The 16,031-nt window shown below is 29.2% G+C and overlaps 2 protein-coding genes across 6 annotated transcripts in view; one reads left to right on the top strand and one right to left on the bottom strand.

Moving 5' to 3' along the window:
• Vdup1 (arrestin family protein Vdup1) overlaps positions 1-16,031 on the bottom strand; it is a 107,780-nt gene that overhangs the window by 11,112 nt on the left and 80,637 nt on the right. The window contains exons 2-6 of one of the 2 annotated variants that reach the window (XM_075360443.1): positions 10,714-10,830; positions 9,697-9,914; positions 4,616-4,798; positions 1,112-1,297; positions 453-631 (exon numbers count right to left, since the gene is read on the bottom strand). In XM_075360443.1, coding sequence (XP_075216558.1) covers positions 596-631; positions 1,112-1,297; positions 4,616-4,798; positions 9,697-9,914; positions 10,714-10,830 — 740 coding nt within the window. In that variant the 3' untranslated portion in view covers positions 453-595. Of the gene's footprint in view, positions 1-452; positions 632-1,111; positions 1,298-4,615; positions 4,799-9,696; positions 9,915-10,713; positions 10,831-16,031 lie in introns of those variants that run through there. The other variant, XM_075360442.1, reaches the window with a different exon arrangement.
• The window catches only part of LOC142321922 (uncharacterized), a 39,521-nt gene that overhangs the window by 5,696 nt on the left and 17,794 nt on the right, over positions 1-16,031 (top strand). Inside the window, exon 3 of one of the 4 annotated variants that reach the window (XR_012755740.1) lies at positions 9,035-9,114. The exons of 1 other annotated variant lie outside the window; for it this stretch is intronic. The gene's annotated coding sequence lies outside the window, so the exon portion shown is untranslated. 2 more of the 4 variants (XR_012755737.1, XR_012755741.1) reach the window with 2 other exon arrangements.

The following is a 16,031-nucleotide window of genomic DNA, read 5'->3' as shown; positions in this document are numbered from 1 at the left end:
TAACTAATATTTTCATACCTATCCTATTTCATGTTTATTTTTACATGCTGGTTCCTACATCAGATGTAATGTGATTATTTTGAATTTTAAAACTAAGTTTTAGTTACAAAATCAAGTTTTTAAGAAAAAATCCAAATGGAACAAAATGAAAAAATAACAAAAGAATTAAAATACTCATTTTTATAATTCTCTTTACCAAATTTTATCAAAGCAAACATTTACTACCATGCAATTTTTTATTAAATAATTTTAATAAAAAATAAAATCAATAGAATTTATATAATTATAATATTTTATTATATTTTTTAATTTAAATTCAAAACTGGTAATTTTGTAACATTTTATAAAATTACTAGCTGGTTGGGGCCCACTTTGCTGGCCTGACCATCTTACTAGGGGACTTTGCTCCTGACCCTTGGAACCAACCCAAGGGTTTCTTGGCCTTCTGGGGACCTGGAGATCAACCCTGGGGCCCTGTGGCCAGCCCCAGCCCTCCCCTGGGCATTGCAGGACCCCTGGTACCCCTCACAGCTTGCTTCACTTGTCGTTAGCATGTAGTCCTCCTCCCCCAGAATCCCTGCACTGTTAGTTACCCTTACGGTTGTGAGAGTAATATTAAAGTATTCAGGCTCTAAGAAACATGAAAAAGAAACTAAGTTACAAAAGACAAAATATTAGTAACTACGGTAATTAAAGTACACAAACTTTTGACGAGGAAAAGTTCACAACTTATTTCTGTTGCCATAGTGACAGAAATATATCAGTGAAATAAAAAAAAAAATATAAGGGGCCTTGATCTATGGCTTAAAACCTACCCTTAATAACATGAATATATCCTGAAAATTTGAAAGTGATTGTAAGAACTCTCTTGTGATGTAAGAACAAACAAAACAAACACACAGACAGGTGTAAGAACAGATAGAACTTTGGCTTTATACATAAGATTACATTTCATATTTTTTTATAAATCCATAATGAGTGATTATTTTTTATCAAAGTGAAAAAAATAAACTTTTAGATTATTTATTAGGCTTAATTATACTATTTTATTTTAAATACCAAGAATAAAGATTAACTTTTAATACAGTTTAAGGAAAGCATTTTTACTTACATATACATCATATTGAATCTTAATTAGATGGCATCCTCTAAGGTTAGTTGGAGGCAATGGTGGAACGTAAAGTTGTTCATTTGTCCATTCATCAGTTTCACCAGGTCTGATTTTTCCCCTACTAAGAGAGGCTAACTCTCTTGTTTCTGACTGTAGAATTTTTCCCCTTGCTTTATATTGAATTGTCTGTAACATTTCAAAATATCTGGTTCAATTATTTATGAATGTGAATTATTATATTAATGATAATATAGATTAATAGAATATTATTTAATATTAATTAGAAAAAATAATAATAGTTGCTATCACACAATGTAAGCCTTCTTAATGGTTTTATGGAGGATATATAAAACAAACGCCAGGAATACTTTTCTACAAAAAATTAATTGCTGGTAAGAAATGTGTACATTATACATAATGTAATATGTTTTACAAAAGTATAAGAAGTATACACAGATGTGTTTTGAACAAAGTGTGAAAAAGATGGTGATAGTAATAGCTACAGCAAACTAGATAGTTGATGGTAGGATACCAGTAAAAATAAGAAATAAGCAACCAATGTAAACAGATTTTGATGTCAAATACGGTGCTATTGAATGTCACTCTGTGTTCATTGATGTCATTCTTATCAGTAGTTAGGACCCAGAACTGTTCATGATGTACTTCAGTCACATTTTAACGATATTTAAGCATCACTTCATCGCTTTTAACTCTTTTTACTTATTCATTTTTTTTTTTAATTAAATTATATTTGAAAAATAAAAATTAAACTTTGATAAAGAAATTTATGTTGAACTAATTTCAGAACCTATAATTCCTAATTTTATTTGTTTGTTCATTTTCTCATATATGATAATTCCTGTTGACAAACATTTTTGAAAAACAAAATATATAATATATTTACGCAAAATATAGCTTATGTCACAACCACTTAACTCTGATAAGATATTATAATTATAATTCATTCTTTGCAAACAGTTAATTAATTTGAATGCAATTAACTTTGTAATAGAAACATATTATTTTTTAAATACATTATATATACATTGTACACAATTGTTTTATTCTAAAATTATGTAAAAAAACATCATTTATAAAAATAAGGTATAAGTGTCATAAAAAGTATTTTTGTAATGCATAATAAATTAATATTTTAATTGATTAAAAGAAAGTGATTTTAATTTTAGCTATTTGTACAGATAATTAGTTTTCTCATGTTCACTCATTCTGGCAACTACAGCGTAATCTGTCCTTATCCACTTTGATAGTTGTGTAATAATTCAGTTACTCTCACATTCAATTTTTAAAATATTTTATTTAATTTAAAGTTGTTTATTTTTTATTTTATTTATTTCCATAAATCTTAATAGTTAAAACAATATTGAATACAGTTTCACTTGTATCCTATTGGTGCCTAATAATGGGTAATGATAATAGAAGTTATTATCACTTAAAATTTATAAGAAAAAACCCATTAGAAAAGTAGTGGTTTTCATCTTAGAAGATACTGGTGCCTCCAACACGATATACCAACTACCGAGAGCTCCTATGTGCTGATGTTTGTGTCAAGATGACAAGTATTTTATCTATTATTACATCATAAATATCTATAAATTTGTTTGTACAAATATTTTAAAATGTTTAATAATCTACAAAAAGAATATTGGTCTATAAAAAACACCATGCTTATCTGTTGTAATAAAAGTATGTTTTATTTTATATTCTAACTTTAAAGTGATTTATATTTTCATTCTGATTGTAATACAATTTTGCATTGCATTAATTAGATTATTTAATTATAATTGTAATTTCTTTTACAAGATAAATGGAATAAATAGTTTTAAATACATTTTGTCTGAACTGAAATAGTAATTAACTTTTTTTCCCGTCTTTAGTTATTTTGACTGGTTTGATACAGCTCTCCCAAGATTTTCTGTTTAGTGTTAGTCGTTTTATTTCGGTACTATTTTAACAATTTAAATTTAATACTGCCACAAAAGATTTTGGCCTTAAATATAATATAACCTAAGAAGCAATGATATTGTCAAATGGTTTTTATAAGGTCGAACTAGGCTGATCAGTTTTTGAAACCCATTAACAATATAAATAATTATGATGGAATTAAAATTATTTCTAATCACACTATAATTCTTTTGGAAAAGAAGATATACTAAAGTTTTATGAAGTTGTATATCCAGTAGTATGAAATTGTATGTGAATACAGGGAATTTTTTTTGTTTATTTCTATGTTTTAGCTACACTGTCTGACCATGCCCATTCTTGCAACTCCAAAAAAGCATTAAAAAAATTGTTTCTCTCTGAGCATACCAGTAAGACACAACAAATATCTTCTGAGTGTGGTGTTGGAATAGAGACCAGTGAGTGCTATTTTAAAACAATTTAAAAACTTTTTTTTTTTTACCTCATAGGAAAGGCAAACGTGGCCATAAAAGAAAACCTACTCCAACACATGATCTAAAATTTTCTGCTACACACTTAAATTAAGAATTTGGAGTCAGTGGAACAGATTTACACATGAAAATTGTTAGATGTCAACTTCTTGTAGCTGGATGGAAAGCTTCTTCACCAGCAGCTTTTAGCACCAGCAATGTGCCAAGAAAGGCTGTTGTAGGCCAAAACATATGCTAACTGGACCAAAGAAAAGTGGAAAAATGTTCCACTTGTGGAAGAAAGTGGGCAAAAGGTTCCATATGTTAGAAAAGCATCAGATGAAAATAAATCACCAGCTCATATCCAGAAATTAGTTAAACGTGCCCAGAAGAAATCGTTTTGGAGTTTACACATTTGAAGACCAATTCTTCCAGTAAATGGTATGTTTAAAAGTGATGGATCTATCAAGATTCTGAGAAAAGGGTTATGGCAGAATTTTAAAACAAATTCCCATAAGACAATGGAGTGTTTCAAAAATAAATTGTACCACAAAATTTGACCTCATTTAAACAGTAATATTGGTATGATCTGTATAGTCATTAAATTGATGCAAAATTATGTACTTGAAGTGGTTATTCTTATCACATAGGAGGACATTTAATTATAGATATTCACAAATTGTATGGGTATGATTTTTTTTCTAAATAATGTTTTATTAAATATCATGTGTGTTCAGATTAATTTGCATACTAATATATGCAACTTGTATATTCTTGTAAACTCTTGAGAATTTTCTGCACTTATTTAATTTTGAATTGTTTTTTTGAAGAAACACTGCAACTCTTGAGAATTTTCTGCACTTATTTAATTTTGAATTGTTTTTTTGAAGAAACACTGCAACTCTTGAGAATTTTCTGCACTTATTTAATTTTAAATTGTTTTTTTGAAGAAACACTGCTGTTTTTTTTAAGAAACACTGCAAAAAAATTATTTATTCATGTTTTTTATGTTAGAAAACGTAACTTAAACAGTAATGTTTGAATTATTAGATTTACAACTAACAGCACAAATGGATAAATTCCTAGATACATATTTAGCACACATAATTTTTACCTCGGTAAGGGCTGCCTTAGTAGCTTTAATTGTGACTTTGCTGTGGTTAATGACAGTAGCAGAAATACCAATGGTTTCGCCAGGAACGTAACCCCCTCTGTCTAGTGCCACGCGACAAACAACTGGACCTGAATTGACACAGCTCACTCCCAACTTGTGTTCAATTTCACAACGAAATGGTTGCTAAAACATGAAAATACTTTTATATTTCTATATCTAATGATATTTTATTTTAATCTGATATGAATGTTAACCAAAAGTAGAACTTCCTCTGACTCAAACAGCTCAGTCTTTGTACATTATTTAAAAAATATGTTGATTTTTTTAACACTTACTTAATATTGTTATTTTACATAACACAATTTATTACCACATAAATATTGTTACATTTACATTTACAAAAATAACTATTTTACTGCAGAAGAATATGTAATATGCAATATGCTTATAATACAGAATAATATATCAACAACCAGAAGAACATTCTTTACTGTGACTGTCAACTACTTTATAAACTAATTATTTCATGGAAGATTTTTATTAAATGTGAATATGAAAGATATCACAGTTCTCTTGAAATGTAAATAAAATATAATTGAAAAGTAAAAACATACATCCAAATAATCTTGAAGAACATTTAATTTTAAGATCTGCAATTCCAGAGAACAAAGCAGGCAGTAGGCATTCTTCCAAATACAATGTCATAGAGCTATAATTTGAAGAAATAGAAATAAATTGTTTATCAGTAAAAATTGCTTAAATAAAAGTGTAGTAGTAGAAGGTAAGGCCACTGGATAAATTTACCAAAGACATAATTGATTTTTCATTGAATGTTTTTAAAAGTTAACCATAATTTTGGAAAATCAGAAATGCTTAAATATTATATGCTCTCTATAGAATGTTAGAATTGCATGTTAATTACGTGTAAGCCTAACTCAAACTAACTGATAGCAACATCAGTTTTTTCCAGAATGGGAACAACAGCAACATTCAGTGAAGACTGCTGCAAGTGTGACTGAAAATGTGGTGATATACATTTTGAAAAGATAACATAAAAATTCGTTTTAGAATCTCATTTTAAAATATAGTTGTTAAAGGAAGGAGTATATATACATTTAGTTATTCAGTGAGCTCTAAATAATTTTAACTAAGTTTGGTAATTAGTCAAAATCTTGTTTTTACAGTAATGTTTAGAATGCAGTGTTATTTTCCAATTCTTGAAATTGTTGAATTAAGACATTGTTACTGCTCAAGTATATTTCTTACAAAAATTACTATATCATATTAATTAATAATTACATATTAATATGTAATACATATTATGTATGTAAATGTATTATTATTAGTATAATATTATTGTTATATTAATATTTCAATAAAACTTTTATTAATATAAGTAATATTGTATAACATTACAATAATGTTATTATAGTTAATGTAATTTACGTAATTAATTTTTTATGATGATGGAAAATTAAGTAACAGTATACTATTTTACTGTGTAAATCATAAACCATTTTCTAGGTAAGAAGAAAAATAATTTAGATGGTCAAAACCGCCCAAAAAAAATATTTTCTTCATTTTGCGTGTTCCCATACTCAAGGGGAAGATTTGGGTAAAATTATCTTTTAAGAAAGTAATAATCCCTAACCAGTGATAATAAATTTAGAATTTTTTTTTAAATACAAAGATACAGCCATAATTTTAAATAAACAGTTGTAATTTTTCTTGGAAAGGGTGAAAGCTAATGGTTAATTTTAATTTTTTTTTTCAAGTAATGTTAATGAGTAAGGGATGTCAAAAAAGAGATTTTTATATATTATATGCAATGGATAACTTACGAGATGATTTAAATTAAAAAAATATATTTTGTTACCACAGACTTTTGGAGTAGGATGGGCATTAATTTTTATCGATGTAGAACATATAGATGCAAAAACTTCCATTACCTCCTTCCTGAAGCAAGATATAATTAAAACAACCATTTTTCTTACAAAAGAAAAATATGTTATTTTTTTGGGTAGGGGTGAAATTAAATAGAAGTTTTTTGGTAATTTGTGAGTGTGATTAAAAAAACTTCAACTTATGTAAGAAAACCTTTTTTTTTAAAGTGCTCCAGATAAATATTTGAAATTTTATTTTGGCTAAAACAACCCCACCTCTTTTACTGATTTTTACCAAAATTTAATACATTCTTTCCTAAAGGAAAATGTAGTACTTATCTACCAAGTTTGATGAAGTTTGATCAACGAGGTTCAGAGATATAAGACCAAATGCATGCACGTACACACAAACATCCCCATTTGCAAAAAAAAATTTTTTTGGACTTTGAGGGATTGAATTACATTTTTTTTCAGATTTCAGATTATTTACAATTTATTTAAATCTACCTTTTTTTTTAATTAAAAAATGTGTTTTTTAAATGTCTCCTTTAGTCACAATACTTCAAAAATACCAATTTTTTTTAGATCTTTTTTGATCAATCTATTTACTTTCCCATTACTGCTATAGCAGCATATGCCACTATAGCTTTGTAAGTAATAAAATAAGTAAGTATCTTCGCTATTAATAATAATATATCAGAATATATATGAGGGTAAGTCAATTATTATCTACAGTGTAGTTATAAATTTTATTGCAATACAAATAGGAAACTTACATGTACATCATTTTTCAACATAGTCCCTTTACATTTCAACGTACTTGGTCCATCGTTGCACAAGCTTCCTGATGCCCTTATAAAAGAAGGTTTTCAGTTGAGCTGTGAGCCAGGAATGCACCACTTTTTTCACTGTTTTGTCCGAGGTAAATCAGCGGCCCCTTAATTCCTCTTTTGAGTGGACCAAACAAGTGGTGGTCAGAAGGGGCAAGATCAGGACTACACAGAGGATGAGCCAGTTCTTCAAAGTTGAGTTTCTGAAGCGTTTCAGCAGTGTGGGCAGCAGTATGTGGATGGGCATAGTCGTGCAGCAATACAACACCTTTTGACAGCAGTCCTCGACGTTTGCTTTTAATTGCAGGCTTCAGCTTGGCATCATCTCACTGTAACGCGCACTGTGCCCCTTTCCTCTTAATGTTCCAGTACTGGGCCTTGTGATTCCCAAAAACCGTAAGCATCGGTTTTCCTGCAGATGGTTGGGTCTTGAACGTATTTTTGCAGGGTGAATTTGGATGTTTCCATTCCATACTCTGCCGTTTACTCTGTGGCTTGTAATGATGGATCCATGTTTCGTCACCAGTGATGATTTTGTCTAAGAAGATGTCGCATTCATTACCATAGCAATCCAAATTCTTTTAGCAGATATTCAAACGTGTTTGTTTATGCAACTGTGTGAGTTGTTTTGGGACCCATCTTGCACAGACTTTATGAAACCTAAGTCTGTTGTGGATGATTTCATAGGCAGAACCGTGACTAATTTGCAGACAATGTGCCACTTCATCAATTGTTACTCATCTGTCTAAGAAAACCAAGTCACGTGCACGCTCAATGTTTTCCTCATTTGTGGCAGTAAACGGTTTGTGTGAAACCATTTGTGTGTGTGTGACCATTTTTTAATTTTTCAATCCATTCATAGACACTGTTGCGGCAACACACTGTTCCTGTACTGTACCGAAAGTCTTCAATGAATTTTGGCCCCTGATACACCTCCCAACCACAAAAAACGGATCACTGAATGTTGCTTTTCTTTGGTGCAAACAGAAAGCTGAGCAGCCATGGTTAACAGCAGGGCAGCGATAATGGAACTAACCTAGCAGCATCAAACCTGCACAGACATAACAAAAATTAAACCACGCATGCGTCATCTATGCAACACAACAGCACTACCAACATAAACAAAAATATAACTAAATTGCAGGTAATAAATGACTTACCGTCGTATATAATTCTGTGATAGTGTGCGCTACAATAATTTTTTTTTGTTTTTAACTATTAATTTGCTATTTACATATTTTGAATTTATCAGTTATTTTAATTTATGTATGTTTACATCTTTTTTTAACATTACGCAAAAGAATCGGTGGTGGGTCGCGTATAGGCACTGTGGAACTGCACATCCCCTATTTTCACTTCACATTATCGATAACATTTAATATAATGAGTCCTTTTTTCTTTGATTCTTTCTTTTTACTTGTACAATATATAATCCTTAAGCTTAATGTCAGTAGCCATCTCCCAATTTATGAAAAAATACAAAAATGCTTGTATGGAATTGTGCACTTCACAGTTCCAGCACTGTGGTATCTGAGTGGTGTGCACATAGGAAGCTGCATGCAAGGCTGTGAGTGAGAGAGCACTGGTGTGCTAGTGCAAGGTAGTTTTTTTTATTACTCTGCGTGTCTGTAGAATATTCTTTGTTCATTCCCTTTTCTAGTTTAGTCGGTGTAAAGAATATGAAAATGATTTAGTTGTTTTTTCAGTAGTGATCAGAAGATGGCGATAAGTAAGGGCTCTTTGATTGTTTAATGTGTCCAAAAACACTGGAAGGGTGAAAGAGAAGGTAATTAGTAAAAACTAATTATGTATTTGTTTCTGTCTACATAGAAATTTAAATTAAGCACTATTGGACTATAATATTTTTAAATGGACATTTATTAAGTTATTATATAATAATACTAAAACATATTATCTGTATTGACATTTTATATCATTTATTTGGTTAAACCGAATACGGTTTTTAAGCACAATATATTTAAAACCTTGAACCATATTCTTGAATGTGATAAAGTGTAGAATTAGCTTATTATCCTGCTTCCAGCTATTCTCTTTGATTGTTTTTTTTTATTTTACCAAAAACTTTAACCATGACCTTGAAAAAAAATTTCTGGAGCTCACACCCACTAATTTTAGCTACAAGCTGCCACTGAAAAGGATTCATGAATTTAAAAAAAATATACTTGTATATAATATAATATTGTATGTATATATGTAAATGATATGTTACTCGATGATGTGGAGACATCAAAAAATTTTACAAAATATTTTTTCCTGCAAGAAATGAGATACCTAAAAACTAGTCATTTGAAAACTGTTTGCCGATAATAAGTGACATGAAAGGGTTTAATACATAATCAATACTTACAGCAAGAATTGATGGTTCCAAATTCAGATCGATAGGATTCATAACAATAAAAACTTGTTGATTTTTATGTGTGAGTCCATTGGGTTCTCTCAGAGCAGCCTTACAAAAATACTGTACCCAACCGTGCTTTCCTAAAAATGTTGATGGAAGACCTAATGGAAGTCCAAGTTTAAATGGAAAACTATGTATTCCAGGAGAAAGTAGTACTGGACCTTGCCCTGTAGGATATAAAAAATTCAATTATTTTTATATTCTTAACAATCTGTGAATACAGTACACAGCATAGAAACTATTCCTTTATAAACATCTTCCTGTAGAACAGTGTAGGCTACTCAAATGTTATAAATTGTTATATGTCATTAATTAGCAATAAATCAAAGTTCCATTCTTAAACATTATGCATATTTATACCCTTTGTTATTCTAAATAAATTGTTAACAATTTTAAGTCAAAAGATTGTAAGCTCTTGACTCATTTGTATCTCTACATATTTCCATAAAGATATAATTTGTGTTTTTCATATCATTTCTGCCTTTATTGATACATTCTTACTGATGTGTTCTTTAATGTAATTTTCAGTAATAATAATAAAAACCATTAACTGAAAATAAATATTTTCCCAAAAATAGATTTTCATTATACTGAAAAATGGAGATTATTATGGAAATTTTTCAATGTGGGAAGGATATCCACATACAACAAGGGATAATAGTATATTTACATAAAAACATGGAAATTTTGCTTATTCAGACTCGTTGCAGAAGGGAAATAAATCAAAATTTTCAATAAAATCTACTGTAACTATAAAACTACTTCTACCCTTATTGTTAAGAAATTTACCTTTATTTATGCAACTAGATAAAATAATTTTTTTAATACAAAACATTTTTAAAAAATTTAAATAATCTTTATAAATGAAGGGACAGTATAAATGATTTTTGTGTTTAATTATTGGTGAATTTGTATACACCATTAGTTACCATTTATCAATTACATTACATATAAAAAAAAATATACCTGGTTCTCCTAAAAGTCTCATTCGGAAATCAATATAATTTTCTCTATCATATATTCTTTCCTGTCTCTGACTTCGCAATCGCACAACACCTTCACCGACAACATGAAAATGGAGACCTGTGAATAAAAAAGATATTATTAAGTAAAATACTTTCATATACATAAAGAAATAACCAGTTTCATAAAAGAACAGACATGAAATAATAATTCTCTGATTCATAACCACATAATATGTAATAATAATTACTATCCTTTATATATGTATAATCAAGGTTATTAGTTTAAGCAAACCTATTGTTTTAAATATTAAATATTGTGACTAAATAAATGATGTAAGCAAAACTAAAGTATATTAAGAAATTAAATAAAACTATAAGTCCTAGTTATTAAGTTTACAGTGATGTTAGCACACATATACATTCAAATGTAATGATATTAATACAGTGAAATTAAAATTACTATATAAAAAAGTCAGATCATTGCTTATTAAAAAATAAGTCATTATTTTTAGTCATGATTTATTAAATTAGAACTCTTCCTATTCATAATTTTCAAGTAAAATTTATTTCTTCTTATGTTAGGTTAAAATAAATGCTTCTAAATTTTTATACAGAACAGTTTATTTGAAGGTATTACAGAAGTACAATCAGTAGGAATAGTGTAGGTTGGCTGAAGAAATATGTAATAAACGAAAAATGAACTGTATAGTTTTGGGATCCTTTTACTTTCACTTGAACGTGTAAATCATATATTGAAAATATCAATTAAAAAATAAAAAAATAACCCTGAATAATTGATTAAGACATTGTCATTTTACTCAGTCAGATATTTATATTTATCTGTGGCATCATATTTTTGGAATCCATGCTGTTCTATTTATTTCACACAGAATGTAAGGAAAAAATTTGTTCTTTATACATTTCTTTGTCTTGCAGCTTCTCATGATTTCTTCAGTACAGTACATTATGTTGACCTTATATTATGGGTAGAATAAATAACCCATTTTCCCACAAAAAATTTTTTATATATACTAGCAAACCCGGTAATGCTTCGCTATTGCTAGATTTGAGTATATATATATATATATATATTAAATGAATACAATTGAAAGTTTGATAAAACATTAACAAAATAAACATTACAGAATTTAACCTTTTGCTTTTCCCCTTTCCCTTTCCTTCCACCATTTCTCTTTCCCTTACCCGTATTTTCCTCTCTCGTCCTCTTTTCTTCTTTATCCTTAACTCTTCTTACCTTTTACCTTTTTCGATTTTTCCCTGCGCGTAAATCGGTCTAGTAGTTTTGTGCTCTAAAGCGGACACACGTATCGGAAACATTGAAATGGAATCAAAGAATTTAGTATAGCGTGTGTTGCTTTTACGTCTAACAGGTGGCGCTGTTTTTCACAAAAAGCATGTTTTTACTTATCACAGCTGTGACATCTTGGGTATATAAAAACGCGCGTATTCGAATGCAACGTTGTGTCAAAATTTCAAAGCAGTCGGTGAAGAACTTATTGGGAAGATTTAAGATTTTAAACAAACGAACATTTACATTATTACTTGTATAGATGTATATATAAACTGTTTAAAATTGTTGCGAGTTTTATCAGCAGTTTGTAATGTTCTTACGTTCTTTCAGGCAGTCGACCGCGTACCGTTAGATGTACAGAGAAGAAAGGTTAACCATAAAATTTGTGATTGTCAGAGAGGAATTTCATGAATATTGAGCAAATTCTGTGATCGCTAGATCCACCCTAAAAATCTGTTCCGTATAACTTCTATTCTAACAAATATATCAGAAAAAAATAAGCTGATTTGAATCCAAAGATTATAACCGAAGAAAAGTCAAATTTACGTTTAACAAAATTCAATTTTAAAAACCGTGCGTTCTCCGATCTTCCATTAAAATGAAATAATAAATCTGTTTCGAAAAAATTTGTGACTTATCAACATTTTTATTTTGATAAAAGAGAATAAATTATTAAATGGTGATTATTCAACAATCTTTCAACCGATTGAAAATAATAACAGAATAATAATCAGTTGCCATCTAAATAGCAACAGATAATAGCGTTCGTCGTAATGGTTGGGAAAATATAATTTCTTGATATTTGATGTCAACGGGGAATTTGACCTCGTGACAGCACAACTATAAACTAAAATGGTAATTTTACTCTTAATAAAAACAACCACCAATACTTTTTGTAATAATTTTATTGTTCTACGAGTAGGGATAATTTCTTCATGTAGACTATTATTATCAACAAAACTTATTATGTATCATAGATCAATATACCATACTATCTACTTTCACTAGCAGATCAATTTTAATTTCCTGGATTACCTACTGGTAATCCAGGAAATTACTTACTACTGTAAGTAAGCAAGTAATTTCACAGATCAGTAAGCTGAAAAACAACAACTTCTTTAATTGTTATTAGAAATTGAATACATATTTACTAGATAAAGAAATAAATGTTAACCACTTCGTTTATGTTTGAGGTCAAAGTAACTTTTTAATTAAAAAAAATATTATTATAATACAAACTCATATTATTCGGAATTATTCATCCAATTAAATTTAAAAAGTAATTAGTATAAAATACTAGAGGTTGTAATTATCAAAAACAAAAAAACTTAAGAAATTGTGTATTATTTAACTATAAAGCTTTTTATATAACAGCAAGAAATCTAAAGGAAAATTTTATTCAGAATGTTTAATTGAGATTAGATATGCTTACTATTGAAATTATACGACTGAATGTGTCATCAATCAATGACATTTCGTCCTTAAATTACACATTCTTTTATATTTTATGACCTAATAGGTGTTGGAAACGAATTGGTGGGAAGTAATGTATTTTCCAGCTCACCTTAAACCAAAAAATTAGCTTCTTATTTGTAAGTGTGTAATGAGTAGTGAATCTTATTTGATCTTAAATATTTTCAAAATATCTAGTCCAGATATATTTAGTAGTAGAATCCTAAGATAGTGTGCTCTTGTTCGTAAATTAAGAGGATATTTGAGTTTTATTCTAGGCCGATCAGAACAGGCAGTGTTGATAACTAGGTTTAATAACAACCATGTAAATATATTGACTGGATGTTAAAGACAAATCTTATTTTTTTATAAATTAGATTTTGAAAAATGAATCTCTTTTTACAGATATTTAAAACTTTAGCATCTGTTCAAGAAATCTCAATGTACGAGATTTCTCGTACATTGAGATCGTTTAGGCTTATTTTACGGGACCATTCAAATTCAATACATATTGTTAATCTTCACAATTAATTCAAAAGCTTCTATTTCCATTTCTCGTACAGTGATGAAGGATCTATCGTCTGGCAAAAAGATGATTATAGTTATTGAACATCCTTCAAAATCTTCTATGTATGGAGTTTCAACGGTCACAAAACTAAATTTTATAGCTAAGAAAATAAGACGGCAAAACGACACTCTGTACGTAAAATATTAGTTTCAACTGCGGAAAAAAGTATACCTGAAGATTAATAATTAACCTTAAGATACAGTATAAACTTTTTTTTTAAATTTTAATAACTCTCAAAATGGTTTTGCTCCTTAGATATTTTTCAACGAGTATACCTAAAAAATATTTTTCAGTAATAGGAGTAATATATTGTAAACCATATCGTATTATTCTTAACAGGCTGACCTGTTGACCTGAGACTCTGGCGAAGAAAGGGAATTGAGAAGGAAGGTCAGCCCCTTGTGGAGCCGTCGTGCGTCTGCACTTGTGCAGATGGGCGACGGAGATGAAGCACGGGGAATCTGGACCCTAAGGGCACCTCCTGGGACTGCACAATGCTTAACTGCAAGGCCGGCCCCGGAGGGGGAGAAACTGTGAGATAGTTTTAGTGCGGGTACAGATAGGCTCTTAATAACATCTAGCCGAACCCGTGCGAGTCCGACGCTCCGCCATTTATGCGTAAATGGAATTTCTCTGCCATCCTGAAAAATGCAACGTTTCCAAGGCTGCTATACTTATTTTGCTAAAAATATCCACCAGTGCTACCATCTTTTTTTCAATTTCAATAAAGGTTTTATTATCCTAATACTACTTTTGGATACCAATTTTACTTTGAAACTCTGTCTCATGGCAGTCAACCTGTTCAGAAAAGACGTTCTTAATTTATTAAAATTTTTTTTTAATACATATAGATACATAACAGAATGTTATTTAACACAATAATTATTTAACGAAAAATTCTATTATAGTTTTTCCGTTATGTTATGGTCTAATAATAATGCTACATCTTTTTTACCATACTTCTTTTATAAAGGAAAATCAAGTTGTATTAATCTAAATCGCAAAAAAATTAAATAATGTTTATTCGTACAAATGATTTCTCTCCCTATCTCTCACTGTATATAAATATATATATATATATATATATATGCATTTGTTATTTTTTAATTTACAGTTGAACTAATTTTTAAGTTTATTACTTGAAAAAAAAAGAAACACGATGAACTAACTGAAAAGGAAAACGAGTAAGACATTAAATACAAGTCGGTTTCCCATGCGAGATCTTAGAGAAGACTTTCACCAGTGAAGAAGATGTATTCAACTGATGCAACAACGATTTACTGCTCGACGATTACATCACGACATCTTCACTTGAACACTTGAACAAGTTAACAGACACAGACATCTAAACAATAAAACACACAAACACAATGCTGTACATCGGAATATACATACATTAACTGTAATATTCTCAGATTTTATTGATAGTTATGTCAGTTTAACTGACAGGCCTTTCACAAACTTGTTTTTAAGTAGTAAATTTTTATTGATTAACTTTCGGAAGAAAATCACGACTATATAAAATCCTTAATCGAAATACAGGATAAAATAAAAATAAAATAAAGAATAAAAAATAAGAAATTTCTGGGTATTACAGTCTCAATAAGAAAAAACAGTATTGTAAAGGTATATAAATAATACATTTAAATAAATACATTCTATATATAAATACATATTTATATAATAATTTAATAAATACATTCACAAACTAAGGACTTTCACATTGGACTTTAGATCTTATTATTAAGGTAATCATTGAATTATAGGTTATAGTGATCGATGCTTAACTTAAGGAATTAATGCGAACAATAATTGTGTGCAGCACGGAGTAGTTTAGATAGGAATGAAAGCTATGCAACGTTCACTAATCGGAAAACAGTCCAAAAATCGTACCTCTTACGGAGGATTACACGCAGATGAACAGTGGAATGAATACGATTATCTTTAACTAAAAACACAATCACCTTGTTTCTAAATAAATTAAAAT

This window comes from Lycorma delicatula, chromosome 3 (genome assembly GCF_047948215.1).
Source record: "Lycorma delicatula isolate Av1 chromosome 3, ASM4794821v1, whole genome shotgun sequence".
Taxonomy (NCBI): Eukaryota; Metazoa; Arthropoda; class Insecta; order Hemiptera; family Fulgoridae; genus Lycorma; species Lycorma delicatula.
Note: the sequence above shows the minus strand (reverse complement) of the source record. Positions and strands in the feature narration are given on the sequence as shown.